Raw genomic sequence first — 26625 nt, forward strand, 5'->3', positions numbered from 1 at the left:
TGTGCCAGGTACAACCGCATGACTACCGCTCTTGGGCCCCCAACTTGATGCCATAGTCAATACAGTTTGATGAATGAGTGAGTGCGTTTACATCGCATCAGAAACGCTATGTCTATAATAAAGAAACATGTTCATGTATGGATATCAGTGCAGCATGCATTGCACTTTGTTTCATTGATCAAGAGACAGGCTAGGTTACATCTCACAATACATGCCCTGTGCACTTTATTTCATTGATCAATAGACAGGCTAGGTTACATCTCACAATACATGCCCTGTGCACTTTATTTCACTGATCAAGGGACAGGCTAGGTTACATCTCACAATACATGCCCTGTGCACTTTATTTCATTGTTCAAAAGACAGGCTAGGTTACATCTCACAATACATGCCCTGTGCACTTTATTTCATTGTTCAAAAGACAGGCTAGGTTACATCTCACAATACATGCCCTGTGCACTTTATTTCATTGTTCAAAAGACAGGCTAGGTTACATCTCACAATACATGCCCTGTGCACTTTATTTCATTGTTCAAGAGACAGGCTAGGTTACATCTCACCATACATGCCCTGTGCACTTTATTTCATTGTTCAAGAGACAGGCTAGGTTACATCTCAAAACATGTGTATAACTGAAAACGCTGCCCTGTGCAGGACGTGCATATCTGCACTGATTGGTGCACTAACTGATAACATGCTTGTCAGCGTGAGGTGCAGAGTAGCAAACACTTAATAACTGGGCTCACGACGACGCTGGAGTACCTGGGTCCTGGTATACATCAAAACAGAATGGAGACTTTATACACTAGATAATGGAGGATTGTCTGGACACTGTTGGTCATGATATATACAAATAACATAATTCAACATAGCGTTCACAAACACATACATTCATTGTACAAAATAACACACATACAAATGTCCGATAATGTGAAACCCTGTTAATCCGGAAACCTGCATTCCGGACGATGTATAACTAGAGTAACATTATTCTATTCTGAACCTGAAATTAGCGATTTCAAAGCAACCTGTCCATCCCGGATTTAGAGGCTTAAAAAGTCTAAAAATTGGTGTACATCTTGGTAATATTCATATGCCTAGATCATCTGATCATATTATTATTTAAGTTTTAACAAGGTTGATCTGTCACCGCTGATTGTGTTGATTCACTGCTGATTGCATACAGTCAATTGTCAGTGACACTAAGTGAGATTTCTTAGTTCGCTATACACGTCACTAATTAGTGGTATTCAGGCTTGTCGGTGATCAGATATCAGTTCTCTGTATCCGTTAGTTCGCTGCAGAGAGTTATGTACGTACATTTTCTATGATATTATATAGGAGAATCTTTTTTTAACAGCTCGTTGTATCCGTTTGTTCGCTCTATCCGTGTTCTTCTGTATTAAGCACTGTATCTAAATTGTCAGTGTGTTGGCGTCTCATTCTCCTCATAAATTAAACAAAATGTAACCATGCCATATCCTTTTTGTAGCACTATCCCAACAGTTTGAGGCACTGAGTATTGTTGTTGATGACATCAGTTGAGTTTCGGAAGAGCTTCCTGTTGCAAATGTAAAGCTAGACTGTAAAAATGCCAAACCCTGAACTTGCTTATGGTGAATATATAGAATAAGGATATTTGGTTTAGTTATACAAAAAGTTAAAACTATGTCCAAAACGAAATATGATTTAGTTGTCAATAATGTGTTGTCTGTTCATTCTGTAGCGCGTAAAGCATTCTTCATTCTCAATTAAAAACAATCAGAGAGCCTCGGAATTTGGAATTTGGATTGTCCACTGGAAATAGACTGTCGAGTTGGTCATTGAATGGGGACACGATCACAACACCCACTAATTTAAGTTTGAACGTAATGGCTGTGCACAGTATTTCACCCTAAAAAATGGCTATCCTGTTATTTAAGAAATAAACAACGAGAGTTTTTTATCGTACAATAAAAACACTGCAGGGAGAAGAAACCATGAGGGCCTGCATCTACGGCTACAACTTACTAGACACTTCCCTCTCAAAAATAACGTCGTCCACTATATGACGTTATCAAGTTGCGAGCGCATATATTCGAATCTCCAGAAATGAGGTCATGATAGAACAATGTTTTATCGGGAAATAGACCACGCTTCATTCTTTATTTTTCTTCGCTTAGCTATCTTAGTTTGTGCAATATGAGTGAGTGAGTTTGGTTTTACGCCGCTTTTAGCAATATTCCAGCAACATCACGGCGGAGGACACCAGAAATGGGCTTCACACATTGTACCCATATCGGGAATCGAACCCGGGTCTTCGGCGTGACTAGCGAACGCTTTAACCACTAGGCTACCGGACCGCTCCTTGTGCAATATGAACGTATATCACAACAGCCTGTACACTGTAACGTCTAGGCCGGACAAACCAGTGGTTGATAGCGTGAGCAACGTCCGTACCGTCGGGGGTCAGCACACACTATGGTCTAAAGCCGAAATTCCGAATGTTTCGAACAGCTTGTAAAGCACAATTCGGAATTTCGGTGGATCACAGAGTGTGGAATTGAGAGGTTTTTCTCTATAAGCATTCTGTGTACAGCATACGGAAAACAGGTAGAACGTGTTTCAATCTGTCACTGTGGGACTGTCTTCATATGCGACGGTAAGAGCATAATAACGGTAAATATTAAGGATGGTAAGAGCATAATAACAGTAAATATTGATGATGTAAGAGCATAATAACAGTAAATATTGATGATGGTAAGAGCATGATAACAGTAAATATTGATGATGGTAAGAGCATAATAACAATAAATATTGATGATGGTAAGAGCATAATAACAGTAAATATTGATGATGGTAAGAACATAATAACAGTAAATATTGATGATGGTAGGAGCATTATAACAGTAAATATTGACGATGGTGAGAGAAATAATAAAAGAAATTATTGATAAAAGATATCCAAGTTAGCAAGTCCAGTCACAAATGTCATCCTCGCTCTTAAGCAAAAAGATAATCGCAGGTTGATGTGGAACTTGCTTAGATCCATCTACGAGCCAAGAGGTGTAATGCCCCGCGCTGGTTGCTTCACTTCGGGCCAATAGTTACTGAAGATGTGACGAGACTCCCCATGTCTTGAAATCGCTTGTCTCGAAGTATTGTCCCCATTTGCGTAGGAAAACAACAGGGCTGTACATACGCTTTCGGCGCAGTCATGATATTAATATATGCGTAAATTGCGCATGTCCCTGCGCATGCGTGTCGACGGTAAAGCAGTTATTGGATGGAGCAATCATCTCCTATCTTCTTCCCATCTGGAATAGAAACATTATAAAACATGGAGAGGTGTAGTGACAACCAGGGAATGGATCAGTGTTGAAGAGTCACATTTCAAATAATTATCTAATACACTATCACAACCAAATGTCTCTAAATACACATTTTACAATAACTGTGCAGCACTGTCTGTCAACACTGAGATAACGCGGATTGGTGAAACCCTTGAGTACGGGTATGGTGCTGACAAACCCTAGAAGCATTATCAGGGAAACCGGGACTCGAACCTACGAGCACGGGTATGGTACTGAGAAATATAGAAACATAATCAGGGCGAACAGGGATTCGAACCCTCGAGCACGGGTATATGCTGACAAACCTAAAACCATTATCAGGGCGATCCGGATTCGAACCTTCGAGCACGGGTATATGCTGACAAACCTAAAACTATTATCAGGGCGATCCGGATTCGAACCCAGAAGCACGGGTATGGTACTGACAAACCTACAAACACCAGATTCGAGATTCGAACCTACGAGCAGTGTATGGTGCTGACAAACCTAGAAACATAATAAGGGCGAACCGGATTCGAACCAAGGAGCACGGGTACGGTGCTGACACAGGTGTAATTACATTTTCAACTTATCGGCCATCGCACAATTGCTGAGGTAATATAGCTGACTTAAAATGGCTGAGATATTGCTGAGGTAATTGATCTAGCAGAGATCCTCTCACCTTCTCCGACTCTTCTGTTGACGTCTCGGCCACAGATGCCGCACTGGCGCACAGCCTTGCAGCACCGCGGGCATGTGTCTTTGTGACCACAGGGCAGGTAGACGGCAGTGGCTCTCACGTTTTGACACTTTGAGCACAGCAGTAACTGGCCATGGGAACTCGTGGGCCTGCCCGACTCCCTGGAATTGGTGCAATGATATTTGTAATGATATATATTAACCATTGCTAAGCTTTAATCTGTGTCCGTGGTGTCTCTAACGTCGTCTTAGAAACCCAACTTCGTCGAGTTCTGTACTGTACAACATTATAAACGTCCTTGCTGTATAAAACATAGGGCAAAGCCAAATTCAAGATCCTACACTCAAGATTCACTGAACAACATGTGGCGACTTATGCGCATATCCTGCCCAACCGGAAGTACTCTTAGTTTTTGAAGTTCAAGGTCACAATATAATTGGTCGTAGTTCTGAAGCAGCCTACGAACGTCCTCTCCGTGAGAATTATTGTCATGTAAGTGACGACAAGTGGGGATCGGATGGCGACAATGTGGGACTTATCATGTCCTGGTGTGGATCGTTGCTCACCAGACCACCTTTGGGATGTTTGTCCTCAACTGAATTGTTTACGTTTGTTTGTGTGTTCGTTTGTTTGTTGTTTAACGCTGCACTCAGCAATATTCCAGCTATATGAGCGCGGTCTGTAAATAATCGAATCTGGACCAGACAACCCAGTGATCGACATCATGAGCATCGACCCACGCAATTGGGAAACGATGACATGCATCAACCAAGTCAGCGAACCTGACCACCCGATCCCGTTAGTCGCCTCTTACGACAAGCATAGTCGCCTTTTACGGCAAGCATGGGTTGCTGAAGACCTATTCTAACCCGGATCTTCAGGGGTCGAATTGTTTACAGGCCATGGGAACTGGAATAATGCATGTAAAACAACATCCACTCTACGAACGACTGAATCAAGGGGTATTTTCAAATGAGCCCTTCCCACATAGACTGGCAGGTGTAACTAACCTTGACTTTCGGAACGAGGCTACAGCCTCCTTGATTCTGTCACTCGAGCACACATCGGACGGGGTCTGGTTTCTATGGTTACGAATATCCGGGTTCGCTCTGTGCTCGATGAGGAAGGTGGCGATTCGCACTCTTGCTTCCCCGTCCATTTGGGGAAGCTGACCAATCAGCAGTCGCAGCTTGATGGACATAAAATATTGTTAGTGAGTGAGTTGGGTTTAACGCCGCTTTTAACAGTATTCCAGTTATATCACGGCGTGTCAGCTTAATGTGGGAGGAAAGCCCGAAGTGATGCAGGTCTCAGACGTTTACCACTTCGGTGAAACTCACGAGCACGGGTATGGTGCTGACAAACGTAGAAACATAATCGGGGTGAACCGGGATTCGAACCCACAATCATAGGTTTCTGGCGTCGCGGCGCCTTAGACGACTGGGCCACCCGTGCCCCCTAAAATATTGTGATGCGATGTGAATTACATGTGCATGTGTGAATGTGTCCACTTAATTACACTGACCGGACGCGTATATCATATATGTTGGATAATATGTGAAGAATTACTCATATTCCAGAGATATTACATTGTTCGAATCAGGAACGACATACTCGTATGTTGTGTGAACCGACGCTCATGAACGCATCACATGTGACGTCATAGGTCCATGTCTCGAGATGCACCATTTGTCTCATGCAGAATAACCATGTTAAGTGGAAAGTTTGGAAATCACATGCAGCATATCGTGACAAGAATAAAGACACTGATTGTTAGTTTTGTTATTAATTGATACACATTGGAAACATCTCTTCTTAACGTACATACATGCATCTATGGTTCGTGTTTCTTTTGGCGGTGAGTGTATGTTTGAAATGGTAAGCTTTGTTTGTTTGTTTGTTTGTTGTTTAACGCCGCACTGAACAATATTCCAGCTATATGACGGCGGTCTCTTTAAATAATCGAGTCTGGGCCACACAATCCAGTGATTGATATCATGAGCATCGCAAGTCAACGTTATACAGGGATGCTGTACGAAGCTATAACAATTATAGATACAGGAACAGTTTGAACAGTCTCTTCTTTATCGTACTCCACATACAAGAGAATAGTGTTTGACTGATTCCAGAGGTGTTTTCCAAACCAGTCGGTGACCAGTCAACACATGAAGAAGACCAATCCAAAGCACAACGAGCTACATGAGCACCACAAGCACCGTCGTACCCACCTACCATGAGCCCCTCAGTCTGTCCCATCATAGTGATGTGGAGAGGAGTGTCGCCATCCTTGTCTTGAGCATTCACCTCGGCGCCTGTATGACAATAATAACAATATAAACACCTTAAGTCAGTCCATGGCATTTGATTAAACGATGTCACTTCTTGTGTATCAAATTGACTTCAATTTCTTTTAAGGAGGTATGGACGTTAATTCTTTGTCGGTCCGTTTCAAATCCGCCTTAATTTTTACCTATAAATCCTAAAGCATATATTTGTGGAAAAAACCCGATCCGTGATCGTTGTTTTTCGTACAATAAAACACGAGAAGAATAAACCACGAGGGGCACATCTGTGACGTTCCGGGTTGAATGAGTCTTCAACAACCATGCTTGCCGTAAAAGGCGACAATGCTTGTCGTAAGAGGCGACTAACGGGATCGGGTGGTCATTCTCGCTGACTGGGTTGATTCATGTCATCGTATCCCAATTTCGTAGATCGATGCTCATGTCACTCACTGGACTGAGTGGTCCAGACCCGATTATTAACAGACCGTCGTCATACAGCTGGAATATTGCCGAGTTAGGCGTTAAACAACAAACACACAAACTTAATGATATAAAGGTGTTTCTTACCATTGTTCACAAGTATCTCAACTGGGTCGAATAAAGCCTTCTCACACGCCAGATGCAATGCTGTTTGTTGTAACACGGTCCTGGCTTTTAAGTCAGCTTTATACTGAGAGAAGAGTGAGTCAAGTTGTTGGATTTATATTACAACATTCAATGCATCCTAAAGTTTTCAAAACGTTTTAGCCACGCCAGAAACCTATGATTGTGGGTTCGAATCCCGGTTCGCCCCGATTATGTTTCTAGATTTGTTAGCACCATACCCGTGCTCGTGGGTTTCACCGAAGTGGTAAACGTCTGAGACCTGCATCACTTCGTGCTTTCCTCCCACATTAAGCTGTCACGCCGTGATATAACTGGAATACTGTTAAAAGCGGCGATAAACCCAACTCACAAACTCACTCAAAACGTTTTATCATAGACACGTGGAGGTCATTTCCTAATTTGTCGCACCAGTGATCAAAATGACGTTCTATGCAATTCCCCATGTGGACTTATACCACATGTGTTTGTGATGGTGCTTCCGGTGAGGAAGGATGTGCTCACCTCCTCGCGAACACCTGGACCCACTTGCACAAAGCGATCTTAGCGCTAAGACTATTGTAAGCCTATGTTAAAGTGTGGGAGTTCCAATCGTCTTAGCGCTAAGATCGCTTTGTGCAAGTGATCCCTTGTGTCCTCACGCTTCCACTCATTAACACATGTGGAGGTGTCGTCAGATCTTGACGTATAGAAACATGGTATCAGTTTAAATATCAGATTTTAATTAAACTTTACTAAACTTCGAGGGACTCACCTTGATAAGAACCTTGACGATATTTGTATGGTCATTGAACGCCGCCAGATGGAGCGCTGTGAAACCATCTTCTTTGGCAGCATTAATAGCCTGTCTGTTCTTCAAGATAATCTTCTCTACGATTCTGAAATATTTAGTTACGAAATATGTCAAAACCGGATTCCCACTAATCCGGATCCTTTGCAATACCTTGCTAAATAGATGCTTCTTTTTTACTTTGTAAATTTATCAAGTAAAATCTTTTAATAATTTTTTGTCACAATCTGTATTCGGGACTGAATGGTAAAGTGAGGTGAAATGGGGTTTAACGTCGCGTAAGTGTCAGCGTGATAAAATTGCGCTTTGACCCTTTCAGTCCCAGACCGCCTCCGTGGTCTAGTGGTAGAGCGTCCGCCCGGAGAGCGGCAAACAACAATTTTCCATTTGGAATGGACTTGATAAATTTATTGTCCGTATGATGAAATGGAAACCAATGAAATAGTAAAAAGAAGGAAGGTTTTTTATAACATGCTAAAAGGATCACTCCGGGTCACACATTGGCCTACTTTAAAGATACCGAAGAATACACTTGACGAGGTAAAATGTTCTTAACTTCGCATTTATAAACCAAAACGAAGTAATATAAACAAATAATCAAGAAGCCTGTCGAATGCAGATTTTAGTAGTATTTACAACTGTACATTCCTTAATCATCTTCATCTGGGACGGTGGGGTAGTTTGGTGGTTTAAGTGTTCTCTTGTCACGACAAAATCCGGGTTCGATTCCCGACATGGGTACAATGTAAGAAGCTCATTTCTGGTGTCCCCCCGCCGTGATATTGCTGGAATATTGCTAAAAGCGTCGTAAAACCATACTCACTTACTCACTCAACTTCATGAAGTCAACAAAATCACCAGTACGTCAATAATCATATAATCAGAGTGCATAGATTCAGCCAATGGAATGTGCAGCACAGATATTGTTATGCCAGTGATTGTATTGGTTCAACCTGTTCCAAACAGTTGTCAAAATGGGAAAGTGTAGAAGTAGGGAGGTAGTTGCAGTGGAGTGGAATAGTTCCAGCTCAGGTTACAGATAAGATGCTTACGTTTCATTCTGCCGCATGGCTGCAACATGGATGGGCATGAATCCTTTGATGTTTGTAATTCTGACGTCCACCCTTGTCGACGACAGTATGGCTACCACCGCCTCAAGGCTGCCTTTCTCGACAGCGTCATGTAGTGCCGTGTCACCGACCAGATCCTGCAACATGGCAGCAGAAACAAGTGAGTGAGTTGGGTTTAACGCCGCTTTTAACAGTATTCCAGTTATATCACGGCATTTCAGCTTAATGTGGGAGGAAAGCCCGAAGTGATGCAGGTCTCAGACGTTTACCACTTCGGCGAAACCCACGAGCTCGTGTATGGTGCTGACAAACCTAAAAACATAACTTAGGCGAACCGGGATTCGAAACCACAATCATAGGTTTCTGGCGTGCCCAAGGGACGCAACTCTGCACAGCGAATCGCGGCGCCTTAGACGATTGGGCCACCCGTGACCCCGGCAGCAGGAGCAACCTGGTATATTGAACTATCAGAACTCTTTATAAGACAAAACAGGCGGCAGGGAAGCGATGTACGGTACGTGCTACAGGCTTCATGCTCAACCGAATGCTCCAATTAGATGCTCCGTGATAACAACGACACACGATGTTTACGTGCTATAAACGACAAGCTTCATGGTGCAAAGCTGTGCTACAAACTCCATGCTTAACCGACATGCACCACAGTAGGCTGATGCTCCTTCAAACAACCTCAAGCCACACTGCTACAAGCTAATGTTACAGGCCACAAACTACAGGTTACAAAGCATAGTGCTACAAGTAACAAACAATCTGCATCTTGCTACAAGCTATGCTTACAACTTACAACGACATGTTACAAACTACGTGTCACAAGCTACAAAATAATGCTTCAACTTTTACAAACAAGCTACTTGATTAAGGCTACAGAAAAACACCTACACGCTAGATACTACAAAACATTAAGGATGTACAATACAATACATTCTATGCTACAAACTGTAAGCGTCATGTCAAAGTCACCCTACAAGCTATAAGATTGTACAATTCATTCTAAAGTTTCATGTACACAACATTCTAAAGCTTCATGTACACCAAAGCTACACTACCGCTACAAGCCCAACAGCTGCATATAATCACACGTGTAGCCAAATACCTTGGCATTAACGTCACAGTTCCTGGCTACGAGCAGTTTGATGATCTTTGGCTGTTCACTGTAGGCGGCCATGTGGATGGGAGTTCGACCTTTACTGTTGGCGATGTTCACGTCGACCCCGGCACGGATGAGAAACTCAGCAACAGCGTCGTTTGTTCTAGAAAAAGCAGAAAACAGCAGTCACCATGGGACTAGCCATGATCAGGTTCCTACATACAGACAGCAAATATATTTTGACAGTAAAACCTGTCGCCGAAGGACAGTACAAATAACTGAATTATCACAGATTGTATTTATAACTTAATTTAGTTTGTGATTGATTAAACTATAATTCAACAAAATAATGTGAAAACGGCTACTGATAGCCAGCAACCACAGCTAGGCCATCATACTAGGAACCGTGGGGACTTACGATACTTCTGCTACCTGCACGGTTCCCCAGCAGGATTTACACCAACCCTTGAGCCGTTGGCGATTGCTGCCAATTTTAACCACCAATTAAACTGAACAAATACACTTTGATTAAAAATGTGATTTACTAAAATTTACTTTGATGGTAGCATAAACCAAGAATAAAGCATGACAAACCCGTGACTGATATTATGATATTATGCCAACGTTCGGCAGGTTTGTTTCCATCATCATAAGACATATCATGTATCACTCTAAGAGGAATGTCATGTCAAGTGTTCAGCTGCCTTCAGTTCTAATTGTGAGGGAACTCCTTCAGTTATAGACCCGTGAAGATTCAGGGGTCTTCAGCAACCCATGCTTGCCGTAAAAGGTGACTATGCTTGTCGTACAAGGCGACTAACGGGATCGGGTGGTCAGGCTCGCTGACTTGGTTGATGCATGTCATCGATCCCAATTGCGTGGATGGATGCTCATGATATTAATCACTGGATTGTCTGGTCCAGACTCGATTATTAACAGACCGCCCTCATATAGCTGGAATATTGCTGAGTGCGGCGTTAAACAACAAACCAAACCAAAACCAAACCTTCAGTTCTAATTGTGAGAGAACTCCTTCAGTTATAAATATGAGGGATCTCCTTCAGTTCTAATTGTGAGGGATCTCCTTCAGTTCTAATTGTGAGGGATCTCCTTCAGTTCTAATTGTGAGGGAACTCCTTCAGTTCTAATTGTGAGGGATCTCCTTCAGTTCTAATTGTGAGGGATCTCCTTCAGTTTTAATTGTGAGGGATCTCCTTCAGTTCTAATTGTGAAGGAACTCCTTCAGTTATAAATGTGAGGGAACTCCTTCAGTTCTAATTGTGAGGGATCTCCTTCAGTTATAAATGTGAGGGAACTCCTTCAGTTCTAATTGTGAGGGGCCTCCTTCAGTTCTAATTGTGAGGGAACTCCTTCAGTTATAAATGTGAGGGAACTCCTTCAGTTCGAATTGTGAAGGATCTCCTTCAGTTATAAATGTGAGGGACCTGCTTCAGTTCTAATTGTGAGGGAACTCCTTCAGTTCTAATTGTGAGGGATCTCCTTCAGTTCTAATTGTGAGGGAACTCCTTCAGTTCTAATTGTGAGGGAACTCCTTCAGTTATAAATGTGAGGGAACTCCTTCAGTTCGAATTGTGAAGGATCTCCTTCAGTTATAAATGTGAGGGACCTCCTTCAGTTCTAATTGTGAGGGATCTCCTTCAGTTCTAATTGTGAGGGAACTCCTTCAGTTCTAATTGTGAGGGAACTCCTTCAGTTCTAATTGTGTCACTGATACGCCCCATGATCTTCGCGTGTTTACTCCATAACACCCTGTGCAAGCTTTACTGTAACACCCTGTGCAAGCTTTACTGTAACACCCTGTGCAAGCTTTACTGTAACACCCTGTGCAAGCTTTACTGTAACACCCTGTGCAAGCTTTACTGTAACACCATGTGCAAGCTTTACTGTAACACCCTGTGCAAGCCTTACTGTAACACCATGTGCAAGCTTTACTGTAACACCCTGTGCAAGCTTTACTGAGGCCTTTGGTGTTGTAACACCGATCACACAGCTTTTGAGCAAGAGCCGTATGAATGAATGAATGAATGAATGAATGAATGAATGCAACCCCTCTTGTCATACTGGTTTGTGGATACTGTTCAAAGCTGCGTTAAACAGCTGTGGCGGTTCCAGTGGTCCCATCTATTTCTAGTTCAGGTGGGTAAATCAGTGGAAGGGAATTGGCTAGTTGATGGTAATTGAACGATATCAGATCATCGATATACCTGAGTAAAGTTTTTGACAAATTCTATTGTTTTCAATGTGTCGATCCGAGCAGAAGTTCTGCAAGAAGGGGAGCACAAGGGGTGCCCATGAGGATGTCTACTTCTGGACTAAATGTCTTACCCCAAACTGTCACACAGTTGTTGCCGCTGAGGAAGTCCAGTATTTAACACATCGTATTTTCAGTAAACCTTTCAGATAGCATTTGCTTATATTTATGTCAAATTAACCTGAATCTTTAGTCTTTACATATTTTATTCACGTAAGTGGAATGAACTGGGGACCAGTTCTTACAGGTTACAAAACCCCTCTTTATAAACCTATGAAGGTAGAGAACTTTATTTTCATCACCACGTTTGGTGACAAATGTTTCATGGATCAAGGAATGAAGATTGTCATTTTGAAGGTAGAGAACTTTATTTTCATCACCACGTTTGGTGACAAATGTTTCATGGATCAAGGAATGAAGGTTGTCATTTTGCCAAAAGATTTTTGCAGATTAATCTGTTCAGAATTGGGTAGTGTGGTAGTGTGTAGTATACTCTTTGATCCAGTTGCACTGCAACATGTGCTTCTTGTTTTAACCAGTTTTCGAATTGCGTCCTGAGTGAGTCTGACTAAATGTTTAACAGTTTCAATGTGGGTCATAACAGTAACAACATGCAGTGTTCTCTGCGTATTCAAGTTTCCACAGTTACTTATTTGTTGGCAAAATATGTAGGGTAGTTTGACATTAAAAAACATTGCAATTTCGTCTTTGATAGGCATTTAGAGTAGTAGTGAGTAAGTATGGTTTTACGCCGCTTTTAGCAATATTCCAGCAATATCACGGCGGCATTTTGAAGTTGGGAGAACATAAATACATGCCACTTTTGTATGGATAGTATAAAGAATACAAAAAGTTGCTATCCATAAAAACGTGTCACGTATTCACGTCACAATTTCGTATTTTCACGACAATTGAAATGCATCGAAAACTATTTGCGTCTCTGTTTTTGTTATTTCTTGTTCATCATTTGTGACGAAATACATGTCCATTCGATATATGTTAAGTAAAGGAGACGTGGCTTGGGAACTATCAGTACGACGTTGGTGTTGGATACGTGGATATGTATCAGCGACACGCAGATATCACATTGTGAAATAGAAGTGCAAGGGTGTGATTACGCAGTAGGTTCAAGACTGGTGAAGTAACTTACTTGCCAATAGCCAAGACCAAGGCTGTGTCCCCATCCTTGTCCCTGCTGTCTTTCTCCGCACCGTGCTGCAGCAGCAGCTTGACGATGTCCAGCTTGTTCTCGTGAGCCGCCACCTGCAGAGGCGGGATGCCATTGTGGGAGGTGTTCACCTGGCGGACAAGGGCAGACTTGTAGTATCAATAGACTGTCAGTAGTGGCACATAACTAACACAAAATTGTTATGGATGAGCAACTTCTTTATTACAATTATGCGAAGTTTCGGTGTAGATTCTAACACCGTTGGGGGCACGGGTGGCCCAGTCGTCTAAGGCGCCGCGATTCGCTGTGCAGAGTTGCGTCCCTTGGGCACGCCAGAAACCTATGATTGTGGGTTCGAATCCCGGTTCACCCCGATTATGTTTCTAGGTTTGTCAGCACCATACCCGTGCTCGTGGGTTTCACCGAAGTGGTAAACGTCTAAGACCTGCATCACTTCGGGCTTTCCTCCCACATTAAGCTGACACGCCGTGATATAACTGGAATACTGTTAAAAGCGGCGTTAAACCCAACTCACTCACTCACTCACTTCTAACACCGTTATCAAGCAAATGCTCATTGCACATCATCATGCAAATCCATGTAAAATGATAAGTGGTTCACAGCAAAGCATAGTAATGCACAGAAATGCTAAATTGCAGTCAGTGACATATTAATGCATAGCAATGTATTTTGATGCACCACATACAGACATACAATTCATATTTGATAGATCATATCGAACATCAGTTAATCGGGCTAGGTCACCACAAATTTCGGTGGAATATTGTTTTCTTTTTCTTTTTTGCCTTCTGAAGCTTGGTAAACTATATTCATACCAGATCGGAATCCCTCTGGATAAGATTCCTGACAGCGTCAATATCTCCTTCCACGATGGCCTTAAAGAACACAGCAGATCCTGCAACCTGGTGTTGGGCATCTTGTAGAGCTTCAAGCAGCGCCAGGCCAGCGATGAAGTTTCCGAATCCTCCACCAAGCTCTGCAACACAACAGTTGTTCTATAGTTGCACGAAGCCCCCCCGCCCCCCCCCCCCCCCCCCCCAAAAGTGGTGCAACATTAATATATCATAGTTTGTAAACTTTTTAGTTCTAACAGGTCGTGAAAACTTTCATGTACAGCACAGGGTGCCGTTGTACAAAACAACCTTAGCACTACGACTGTCGTAAGTCCGTGTTAAAGGTATGGGAGTTAAGACCACCTTAGCGCTAAGATCGCTTTGTACAACGGCACCCAGCTCCGTGAGTGCGTTGGATTATGGAAAGTCTGTTTGTTTGTTTGTTTGCTGTTTAATGCCGCACTCAGCAATATTCGAGCTGTATGACGGCGGTCTCTAGATATTCGAGTGTGGACAAGACAGTTTCGTGATTGGCATCATTAGTATAAATCTACGCAGTTGGGAGACGATGACAAGCATCAACCAAATCTGCATAAACACCTGATCCCGTTAGTCGTCTTTTACGGCAGGCGTAGGTTTCTGACCAATTCCAATCTTCACGGGTCTCTGACAAACATGTCACGTGCACAATGTACATGCACTCAATCATCAGTGAAATTGTATATGCAGTTGAATTAAGGAGATGTATATTTTGCTTACGCAATCTTAAAAGTTGATTCGTCCCATCATCGTCATCGTCATCATCATCATCATCGTCGTCGTCGTCGTCATCATCATCTTCATCATCATCGAGGTCTCCATCCTCCATGTTACAGCAGCATGGATTGAAGAGATACACTTTGGTGCCAAACTTGACTGCCACGTCTCCATCGGAGTCTATCTTCACGACACGTCCTCGTCGCCCGAGAACCTGATGGAGAGTGAGTGAGTGAGTGAGTGAGTATGGTTTTACGCCGCTTTAAGCAATATTCCAGCAATGTGGGCTTCACACATTGCACCCATGTCGGGAATCGAACCCGGGTCTTCGGCGTGACGAGCGAACGCTTTAACCACTGGGCTACCCGACCGCCCCTATGGTGGAGAAGTCAGTTATGGCAACACATTACTTGAGCTCCATGTGAAAACAAAATAGACCCCCCTGCATCCCAAATTTAAAGTGTCCTAGGAACCTGTTCAGGGAAACTTTCATACTAAGTTTTGTAAAATTGTTTTAGCAGTTGGTAAATATGTATCAAATACAGCAATATCAGCTGAATGTGGAAGATATGGTTTGCATGTGGGTTATCATATGAAGTGTGTTAAATACTGGTGTAAACTGATTAGAATGAATGATGAAAGATATCCCCGACAGTGTTATTTGTTAATGAAGAATTCGAAGCTGGATGAATGTGGTAGAATTACTTGGGCAACCCATGTTAAATATTTACTCGACATTTATGGATTTAGTTATGTGTGGCACAAACAGAATATTGGTGATGTTAATTGTTTCTTGCAGTTGTTTAGACAGCGTTTGTTGGATTATGACAAACAGTATATACAGATGAAAATTTATGAGTCTTGTAAATTAAGGTATTATTCACACGTCAAGATATTATTGGATATGGAATATTATGTTACAGCTTTCAGAAATAGAGACCATAGGCGTATGCTGTGCCTGTTGGGATTAAGTGAATTGCCTATACGGAGTAATCTGGGCAGAAGCGAGGATATTGTTTATTCTCAACTCTTTTGTCGGCTTTGTAACAATGGTTGTATTGAGGACGAAGTCCATTTTTGTGTCCATCATTAAGACAAAAGTATATTCATGTAGGATTCTATAACAATCCATGTATTAATACTTTAAGCAATCTCTTAAATAGCCAAAATGATTGTATACTCGGAAATGTAGTTAGGTATGTGAAGGAAGCTCTATTATGACGTACAAAGACCTAATTTTATTATACCCTAAGTGTTGTTTTCAATGTTTTCAACACACACACACTCACACACACACACACACACACACACACACACACACACTCACACTCACACACACACACACACACACACACACACACACACACACACACACACACGCAACCATGCTCCCAAAAACCAAACACCCACTGACTCACTCACTCTGCTCACTCACTCGCTCCTCTCACCTGCATGGCATCAGGCCACCCGACCACTCACTCACTCACTCACTCACTCACTCACTCACTCACTCTACTCACTCACTCACTCGCTCCTCTCATCTGCATAACATCTAGCCACCCGACCACTCACTCACTCACTCACTCACTCACTCACTCGCTCTTCTCACCTGCATGACATCTAGCCACCCGACCACTCACTCACTCACTCACTCACTCACTCACTCACTCACTCACTCACTCTCTCACTCTCTCACTCGCTCCTCTCACCTGCATGACATCTAGACACCCGACCACTCACTCACTCACTCAGTCACTAACTCACCCATCCCTTCTGCATGACATCAAGCCACCCAAACACCCGATCACTCACCCATCCACCAACTCACTCACTCACTCACTCACTCAGTCACTTACACCTTCTGCATGACATCAAGGCACCCAACCACCCGATCACTCACCCATCTACCAACTCACTCACTCACTCGCTCACTCACTCACTCACTAACACCTTCTGCATGACATCAAAGCACCCAACCACCCGATCACTCACCCATCCACCAACTCACTCACTCACTCGCTCACTCACTCACTCACTAACACCTTCTGCATGACATCAAGGCACCCAACCACCCGATCACTCACCCATCCACCAACTCATTCACTCACTCACTCACCTTCGCCATGACGTCAAGCCACCCGCCATGGTCCTCCTGGAGGTTCTTCGCCGTCTCCTCATCATCAATGATCCTCACAACATCTCCCAGAGACAGTTCGGGTATCTGCCGGATATAGGTACATACATGTGTAGGTAGTGTCAGTAACTCATGCTAAAGCTTCCAATAATGACATCACACATCGATACCTTACTGATTGATTTAGAAGGGGCTGGGCACCAGGATCTGATGCCGTTTCAACTCTAGCCCCATGCCATTAGCGTCCTGTCTTAAACTGAGACATTATATACGGTAACTATTATCTGCAAAATGACATATATCATATAAGATATTTGAGTTACCAGACAGAAACAAAATCTTGCAAGGTTGAATATAGCCTCCTATAACCCTACTGGGAGGCTGTCACCAGCAGTAGCGGGTATATCAGTTATGCTCCAGTCAGTAGTATTTGACCTACCTTTCTCAGAGGGGGCACGGGTGGCCCAGTCGTCTAAGGCGCCGCGATTCGCTGTGCAGAGTTGCGTCCCTTGAACACGCCAGAAACCTATGATTGTGGGTTCGAATCCCGGTTCGCCCCGATTATGTTTCTAGGTTTGTCAGCACCATACCCGTGCTCGTGGGTTTCACCGAAGTGGTAAACGGGCTTTCGGGCTCACTTCGGGCTTTCCTCCCACATAAAACTGACACGCCGTGATATAACTGGAATACTGTTAACAGCGGCGTTAAACCCAACTCACTCACTCACTCACCTTTCTCAGAGCAGTGGGCACAATTCTCCACTTCTGACTGTCAAACTCCACAGAAGCATCTCCTGTCTGGGAGAACCCCCGCACCGTTCCAACCTTGCCAATGAGCTGAAAATATACACATACATAGGTATTATATACCTATAACAATACACTCATGGCAGGTGTACTGCTGTGTGGCGTTAGGCAACAAACAAACACTTTTGTGAATTGTGTGAGTGTCGGGTGCTGCCGGTAGAGCGGGACATGATTACCCTTTTCGCGAACACCTGGTGTTATCACTGATTATTAGTGAACCATTCATACAATTATCCCCGCTAATTCACGCCAAATGGAATCTCTTCCGGCGGATAAGCGAGACTAGAGTTGACGTCATATATAATATTGTTCCAATGTCGACTAGAATAAATGTAACTCAGTCGTGTACCATCATTAATTATCTCGTTCCTGTTTTGCAATTCTACTTATAGTGAGTGAGTATGGTTTTACGCCGCTTTTAGCAATATTCCAGCAATATCACGGCGGGGGACACCAGAAATGGGCTTCACACATTGTACCCATGTCAGGAATCGAACCCGGGTCTTCGGCGTGACGAGCGAACGCTTTAACCACTAGGCTACCCGACCGCCCCTTTTACTTATAGAATATAGTTTTAACATACACAGTTTGCTCCAATATCTAATGTTGAAAGGTACACAGTGAATGTTATATGCTGATACCGTCTGTAATACCTTTCAGGGTCAACCTTTTATCCCACTGACAATATGAAATTACGACGCTGTCACAAGTTTTTCAATGTCCACACATTAGCAATAACTTTACTAACAGAATACTAAACATAAAATATATATGTATGTCGATACTTAAATCCCCACAAAAGTATAATAGTCAGTTTACAACTTGTATTCTAAGACACAAAGTCTTAAATCATGCAACTACAGTAAACTACGTTTATCAAAGGAGCCACTAATTTTCGCCCTCTTGTCAACAGTCAATATTTTGCCATAAATGTGCGATTAAATTAACGCGAGCAATGTCCACTCGCTTTTTTTCCAATTAATTTCTCTCTCATCTATTTCACGATTTAAGGTAACGAGTCACAGCGACGAGCGTACAAACTCTGACACATCTCCTGACCGTCACCTACCCGTGCCATGCCTGACGACCAGCTCCCCGCAGCTTTATGCAGCTCCTTCAGCGCCGCTTCATCCAGCTCAATACACACCTTGTCCCCCTCCTTGATGCCAGAGTCGGTGTTGCTGCTGGCGCTTGGAAACGCCGCCGATGTTGCATCTGTTGAATACATTGGGTCCAGATACCCAATAAACAGATATCCAACGTTCCGTAGCGTCTGTACATGAACGTTATTCTCGTGACAAATAATAAATTCATATTCATTTAGCAAACATTTTTAATCCAGACGGTACGGCTCGTAATAAAAGCGTCTGAATTATCACAATTTCTAGGGTCAGGTGATTAGTTGCGTTTGAGTTGATGTTTCCATCAGCTTTTCGGACTAACAAGTCTTGATTAACGAGATTTCAAGTATTATGTAATCCTTTAAATCCTTAAAATCCTTAAAACATCTCTTTAATGTTTTCTGAATCAGGTGCCAAAATATATGGATCAAATGATCTGACCAATATGTCCAAATTATCGTGATGAGGTCAACATTAAACTAAGGTCTACTCCGAAAAAACGTCAAAGAACATCTACTTTTTCGTATGACTTTTGTTAATAGGTATTGCAACACAGAGCCTTCAAATCGTGAGTGTTCTTAACTTAACCCGAGTAGTATATTTTGCCCACCCAGAAGTGGAAGATGCTTGGGGTAGTAGTCTGGGCCCGGGGCTTCCTCTGTGTACTGCAGGTCTACCAGACCCTTGTATCCCATGTGATACGAGTTCTTATGTCCCTTGTCCCAGGCAACCTCTACCGTGCTGCGGGCCGAGCGAGTTTCCGGTGTTTTTAGTGACGTCACATGGCCTTCACCTCCAGGTCCTCCTGCAGGGAATCATGATAGGAGAGTTAAGTAAATAAGTATGGTTCTAAGCAAGACTTTAGCAACATTCCAGCACCATCACGATGGGAGACACCAGACTTCACACAGTTTACCAATTCGGGAATAGAACACCAGTGACGAGCGATTTCAAAACGTCAACGCCGGAGAATAATCCGTTTCGAATGTCTGCCGCAACAGATTCCATTGAGCGTAAAGGTCAAAACAGTGGTGAACATCTGCTTGAATGGATCCCTGAAATCCAGCAATGACACCAGGTGTCTGGGTAACTTGTCCTGCACAATCGGTAGCTCCCACCACTAACAATTTCAATTAAAAATGTCTGTTGATTTGTTTGTTGTCTGTTTCACGCTGCACTACGCAAATTATCTAGGTACATAACGGCGATCGGTAAAATTCGAACCTGGACCAGACAATCCAGAGATTGACATCATGAGCATCGATCGTGAGCATCGAACCTGTTACAACAAACAGCATTGCATCTGGCTTCTGAGAAGGTCCTATTCGACCCAGTTGACACACTTGTGAACAATTGTAAGAAACAACTTCATATCATTAAGTTTGTTTGTTGTTGAACGCCGCACTCAGCAATATTCCAGTTATATGACGACGGTAGGTAAATAATCGAGTCTGAACCAGACAACCCAGTGATTGACATCATGAGCATCGATCTACGCAATTGGGATACGATGACATGCATCAACCAAGTTAGCGAGCCTGACTACCCGATCCCGTTAGTCGCCTCTTACGACAATCCAATGACAGACACGCCGTCAAGTAGGTCAACGAGTCAACAGTAAGTGCAGTGTGATGTCCTCACCGTCTTGGTTGTCATATTTCCAGTCCTTGCCCCGCACCACCGTGGCCCCGGGGAAGATGCCCATGGCCCGGGCCTTCATGGCCTGGTTACGTTTGCCCACGGCTACTCTGTACAACACATAGGATGAGTGAGTGAGTGAGTTGGGTTTAACGCCGCTTTTAACAGTATTCCAGTTATATCGCGGCGTGTCAGCTTAATGTTGGAGGAATGCCCGAAGTGAGTATGGTTTTTCGCCGCTTTCAGCAATATTCCAGCAATATCACGGCGGGGGACACCAGAAATAGGCTTCACACATTGTACCCATGTCGAACCGAACCCGGGTCTTCGGCGTGACGAGCGAACGTTTTAACCACTCGGATACCCGACCGCCACCACTGAATATTGAACAGTGTCACATTATTAGCGTTAAAATAATTTGATTTGGACTATGGTTTAACATTCTTTCTATATTTCCAATCACCAAGGGCCATGTCTAAGCCTAATGCATCGCAATTCGTAGAGATCGTCTCTCAGTTGCACCAGGATCCGCTTACAGTGGGTTCGAAACAAATATTCGCCCTGATTGTGATACATGGTTTGTAAGCACCAAACGAGTACGTATCTTTGACCTAGATTAGTCATATACTGACTGGATTGAGGTATTAACCTGACACCCTGTGAGTTAACAGGCATATTGTTCAATATAAGCGACAAACCTCTTCCTATATTCATAATATAAATGTTCAATGCAAGAGAATAACCAGTTTAGATTGTCCGCCAAAACAGATTCCATTTAGCGTTAAGGTAAAAAAGCTGTGAAAATTATATGAATGGACCACTGAAAATCAGTTATGACACCATCTCTGACAAATCAGACATCTGAGTCGATTGTACGATTCCGACTACATCATGATCACGTGCTTATAAATCACTATCACATGATGATGCAAGAAGTTCGTGAAAAGGCTAGCGTATCCTGCTCCTACGATGGCACCGGTCACAAACACATGCAAAGGCAAGTTACTTAAAATCTCAAAACTGGAACTATATGTTTTGCCCCCCCCCCCCCTTTTTTTTAACGGTTCTTAACGTTTGAACCAATCCTGTCAGTTTCATGATATATGATAAACAATTCAAGAGCTAATAGCTGCCCATACCACGCCATAAACTCCATCTTCAAGTTGTGATCTACTTACGCCTGCGCGCCCGCAGCGTCGTAACGCAGAAACTGGTGAGTCAGGTCATGTTTGTCTGTGACGTAGCACACGGAACAAAGGTCGATGTCATCACACACAGAGCACTTCCAGCGGATGCCGACAATGCCATTTTCTGTGCAGGCGTCACATATCTTGGTGTGACGGACACCTGCAACAAACAATCAAGGGCACCTGTGTTGAGTATTACAGTGAGGCCTAGCGTCGCACAATACAGTTTTCTCTTTCACGCGATGATATGTACGGTAACCCTCTCAGCTAATGATCTATCATACAAATCGTTCGTAGAAACATTTGAGAATCGGAAAATGATTTCCACAATTTCCTTGGTACCTATCCTGATTAATGCACAAGTAAAATATCGTCCTTAAAAGTGAGCCTCGTTTATCCTTAAAGCACCGATTCCATTGACATCTTGACCAGTGAGTGAGTATGGTTTGACGCCGCCTTAAGCAATCTTCCAGCAATATCACGGGGGGGGGGGGGGGGGGGGCAGAAATGGGCTTCACACATTGTACCCATGTCGGGAATCGGACCCAGGTCTTCGGCGTGACGAGCGAACGCTTGAACCACTAGGCTACCCGACCGTCCCCGACGTCTTGACCAATCATTGTTACTCACTGATGTATACTAGTATTGACATCTTGATTAATCATTGGTATTGTTTGTTTGTTTATTTGTTGATTAACGATGCACTCAGCAATATTCCAGCTATATGAATGAGGTCTGTAAATAATCGAGTCTGGACCATACAACCCAGTGATTGACATCATGAGCATAGATCCACGCAATTGGGATACGATGACATGCATCAATGAAGTCAGCGAGCCTGACCACCCGATCCAGTTAGTCCCCTCCTACGACAAGCATAGTCGCCTTTTGCGGCAAGTATTTTGTAAATGATGTTATCACTAACCACCCGAAAGGCGGGATTTCCGGAATAGCGAGGTTCCGCTGTACTGAAGTACATGATAATTGAAAAGCTCACCAACAGTGGCGTTGTCAAAGATACGCAAGTCGTGTTTCCCGTTTTGACCAATTCTACAGTTGAGCATTTTGCCGTTATCCCAGACAACCTGGGCAGCACTATTACTCCCATACTGCACCACGGTGCCCACGTGACCGTCTCCGCCATCTTCATCGCCGTACCGCCAGTCAGGGCCTCGGATGACTCGGATACCAGCTGCCATTGGTCTGTGATGAAAAACAGTCACCAACTATAATCAAGGATTAATAAATGTTTTGCTTCAATGGTATGTGTGGGGAGGAGTTGTGGGGGTGGGGGAGGCGATAGGGTAATGTGTGGATGGGTAATGGAGTGGTGGTGGGGTGGTAGGGTGATGGAGTGATGTGTGGTGAGGCGATGGAGTGATGTGTGGTAGGGGTGATGGGGTGATGTGTCATGTGGCGATGGTGAGAAGTTTCATATATAGAGAATCTCATCCGAGTGTCTTTTGATATCAAATATTTCAACACGAGTTGATGAGAGTGGAAAAACTCCGAGGCTTGCCAGATGACAGATGAAACATCAGACACTTATTTAACCGATCATTGGCGATTAGGATTGCACCGTGCATAAAAGCAATAATGTGTGAAATGTTTAAAATAAGTTAAAATGAAACTTAAAATTAATCAATATAAATATTGCATGAAATACAAACATCAACTCCTTAAGTGAGTGAGTATGGTTTTACGCCGCTTTTAGCAATATTCCAGCGATATCACGGCGGGGGACATCAGAAATGAGCTTCACACATTGTACCCATGTCGGGAATCAAACCCGGGTCTTCGGCGTGACAAGCAAACGCTTGAAACGCAGTAGGAATACATTGATATCATTAGCAATGTTAATGACAAAGATTAACGGGTCCGCTCTGACTACGATGTGGGCATATAAATAGACTATAGTTGAAGCCACGTCGGTTCTATTTATAGTAATAACTTCATAATAATGGTATTCCAAGAACTCACATAAATGTAACTATTTAAACCCCATTTCATCTGAGCTCACCACCTGTATTGGAGTGTGTGAGTGAATGAGTTGGCTGGGTTTTATCGCCGCCTTGAATAGTATTCCAGTTATATCGCGGCGTGTCAATTGTGAGAGGACGGTCCGAAGTAATGCAGGTCTTAGACGTTTACCACTTCGGTAAAACCCACGAGAATCTGGTCGATAATCAAGCTTTATATTGTAATAAAACGGGCCTTACTTCGCGAAATGCATCAAATCACGTGAGCACCTTGATTAAAAACATGAAAAGATTTAGAAACTATCTGTTGACAGTGAGTTAGCGGTGCACATGCTTTCCAAATCCTGCAGTCGACCGAAAATCAGCAGGCAGTTTACGAACCGGATGTTGATTTCGTAACGCGATTTTGATTGGACTGTGCAAGACTCGTTAGTCCAGCCAAAATATTACACCATAATTCCAGACTAGTTCGGTAAGGGTAAGGAATGCTAAGGGCACCATATTACAATAGCCCTTGGGTAATGGCGGGAGAACATGACGTAGACACGTATGTTCCATTAAGAGGTTAACAATGAACTATGTAAGTGAGAACCATATTTAGTTGTTTGTTGTTGTTGTTTTTGGTGGGTTTTTTTAAGTTTAACGCCGCACTCACAAATATTCAAGCCATATGACGGCAGTCAGTACATAATCGAGTCTGTACCAGACAATCTAGTGACTGACATCAAGAGCAGCGATCCGCGTAATTGGGATACGATGAAATCCATCAACCAAGTCAGTGAGCCTGACCACCCGATCCCGTCAGTCGTCTCTTACGACAAGCATAGTCGCCTTTTACAGCAAGTATTGGTTGCTGAAGGCCTATTCTACCCCGGATCTTCACGGGTCTCTCACATAGTAAAAGAGCCCTGCACCGTAACGTCAGTCGTTGTGACAACGTGTGAAACACAACTCCCACTACAATTAAACCATTGTGATAACTCGTGTCACGTGGAGAAAGCAAACGTTTTTATTCAGAGGAACTGCTATTACCCCTAGTATATCATGGCAATAAAAGTCTAAAGTCTCTGTTGTTTGCTGGTTTGTGTTTTTACATTTCAAAGGGACCCGAGAAGAGCCGGGTAGGAATAGGTCTTCCAGCTAATTGACGGCGGTCTGTAAATTATCGAATTTGGACCAGACAGTTCAGTGATTGCCATCATGAGCAGCGATCTACGCAATTGGAATAGGATGACATGCATCAACCAAGTCAGCAATCTGACCACCCGATCCGTTAGTCGCCTCTTACGACAAGCATAGTCGCCTCTTCTACCCCGGATCTTGACGGGTCTCTATTCCTAGTGTTATCGCTGAGCCACGTTTGTAGGTGCGCCACCAGATATGAATCAATAAAACATGCTAACAGCTGGGGATTGAAGTCATGAAACTAGATAAGCCATGCAGGGTACACGGCATGTACATGGTACACATTTCCCCATGTTTGTGCTTGACATCAACAACAAGCTTGAGTGAGACTCCAATACATATGACCTATATACAACAAAAAGGGACCTCAGACCCGTTCTGAGACTCGATACCCCGCATATGTGAGCTGTGAATGGTTTGAATACCTTATTAAAGTTTGTTCATAAAGTAAGTCTATAGTAGACCGCATACCGCTGTCTGTCCTTGAGGGTACTCGTCGCAATGAGATAGTGACTAACGTTACACTGGTGCGTGCAATGCAACACAAGCAGAATGCATTGAACGCTCTCAAGGGAGATCGGGGCCTATCAATATAGGCAGTCATTGTGAACCTTTAAATTGTATTATTTCGTCAAAGAGACCTTGACATGGCGAGCAGCTGTAAGAGATGGAATCGCTGCATGTTGGCGGGAAGGTATGGTGTTACACTGGCATACACTGTAGAGCGTGCGGAGCAAGGTTATTAAACACCCAAGTAAACACCGCGCAGCATGACCGAGTAACCTCTAAAAATCAGTTTGTGTTTCACAGTTACAGACGCGCCATTGTTGAATGAGCAAATATTGCTTCACGCGTCAGCAGTCTTGCAGCAGCTAAAGTATCACTGCTCAAATTGGACCGCTACAGAACTAAACTTTGTATTCCACAATTTCTCATATAATGCTAGGGCGAAATGTAACAATGCGCTTATACATCTAAGCAGTATGAATAACATTAAAATAAAAATTATTCTTCTTATGTAGCTGTGTCCAGCATGTGCCTTCATTTATCTGACGTAAAACTGCAAAAAATGTGTGTGTGTGTGTGTGTGGGGGGGGGGGGGGGGGGGTGTCGGAGGAGGGGTCGGGAACGGGTGTGTGTGTGTGTGTGGGGGGGTATTCTGGACAAATGCCCACAATGTTGGACCTGATCTTATTGGTGGCGTGGGTGGTTGCCCCCTAGATTTAATATGTACATCATATAGCTGCAATTGTTTTGATTGTCTAAATCAACAATCGTTCTCTAATCCATATATCAAGGGTATTAACATTATAGCTTTCCTCACATCTACACAGTCTAACGCTGTCGACCCTGTACGTGATTGCTGAATCAGAAATTAACATCAAGGACAAATCAACACCCTATGCAACATAACTGGAATACAAAACAACTCTTCTGATGCGTAACACATATCACTAACAGTTCATCGCTACTGGAAACTAGTAATCAGTATGAACACATTTCTCAGTTACTCCAGAAAAAGGTTCCAAAAATGACAAATTAGATTCTTTTAAATTGAATACTATTATGTACTTACCTATCGGGTATCAAAACGAAATTGTGTTTGAGCACTGCTGCAAGCAACTATCATGGGGTGAACAGGGTTGTGTATGTATTTATAT

General features: G+C 43.2%; 1 protein-coding gene across 2 annotated transcripts; it reads right to left on the minus strand.

The window, feature by feature from the left end:
- Positions 1–3033: 3033 nt before the first annotated feature.
- LOC139471150 (E3 ubiquitin-protein ligase MIB2-like) lies at positions 3034–26603 on the minus strand. 2 transcript variants are annotated; one of them, XM_071253417.1, is made up of 19 exons: positions 26541–26603; positions 22798–23003; positions 21792–21960; positions 20617–20723; positions 19586–19780; positions 18924–19069; positions 17780–17884; positions 17031–17135; positions 14918–15128; positions 14141–14301; positions 13287–13435; positions 9871–10027; positions 8742–8896; positions 7654–7777; positions 6864–6966; positions 6244–6323; positions 5022–5200; positions 3994–4172; positions 3034–3296 (listed from the first exon to the last, which is right to left on the minus strand). In XM_071253417.1, the coding sequence occupies exons 2-19, from the start codon at positions 22997–22999 to the stop codon at positions 3259–3261; spliced, it is 2565 nt and encodes an 854-aa protein (XP_071109518.1). In that variant the 5' UTR covers positions 23000–23003; positions 26541–26603; the 3' UTR covers positions 3034–3258. The 2 variants fall into 2 exon arrangements, with proteins under 2 accessions (XP_071109518.1, XP_071109517.1); XM_071253416.1 differs by lacking the exons at positions 3034–3296; positions 3994–4172; positions 6244–6323 and having other exon boundaries at positions 5027–5200.
- Between the last annotated feature and the right edge of the window lie 22 nt (positions 26604–26625).

Source organism: Haliotis cracherodii, unplaced genomic scaffold (genome assembly GCF_022045235.1).
Source record: "Haliotis cracherodii isolate W230 unplaced genomic scaffold, xgHalCrac1.p SCAF_22, whole genome shotgun sequence".
Taxonomy (NCBI): domain Eukaryota; kingdom Metazoa; phylum Mollusca; class Gastropoda; order Lepetellida; family Haliotidae; genus Haliotis; species Haliotis cracherodii.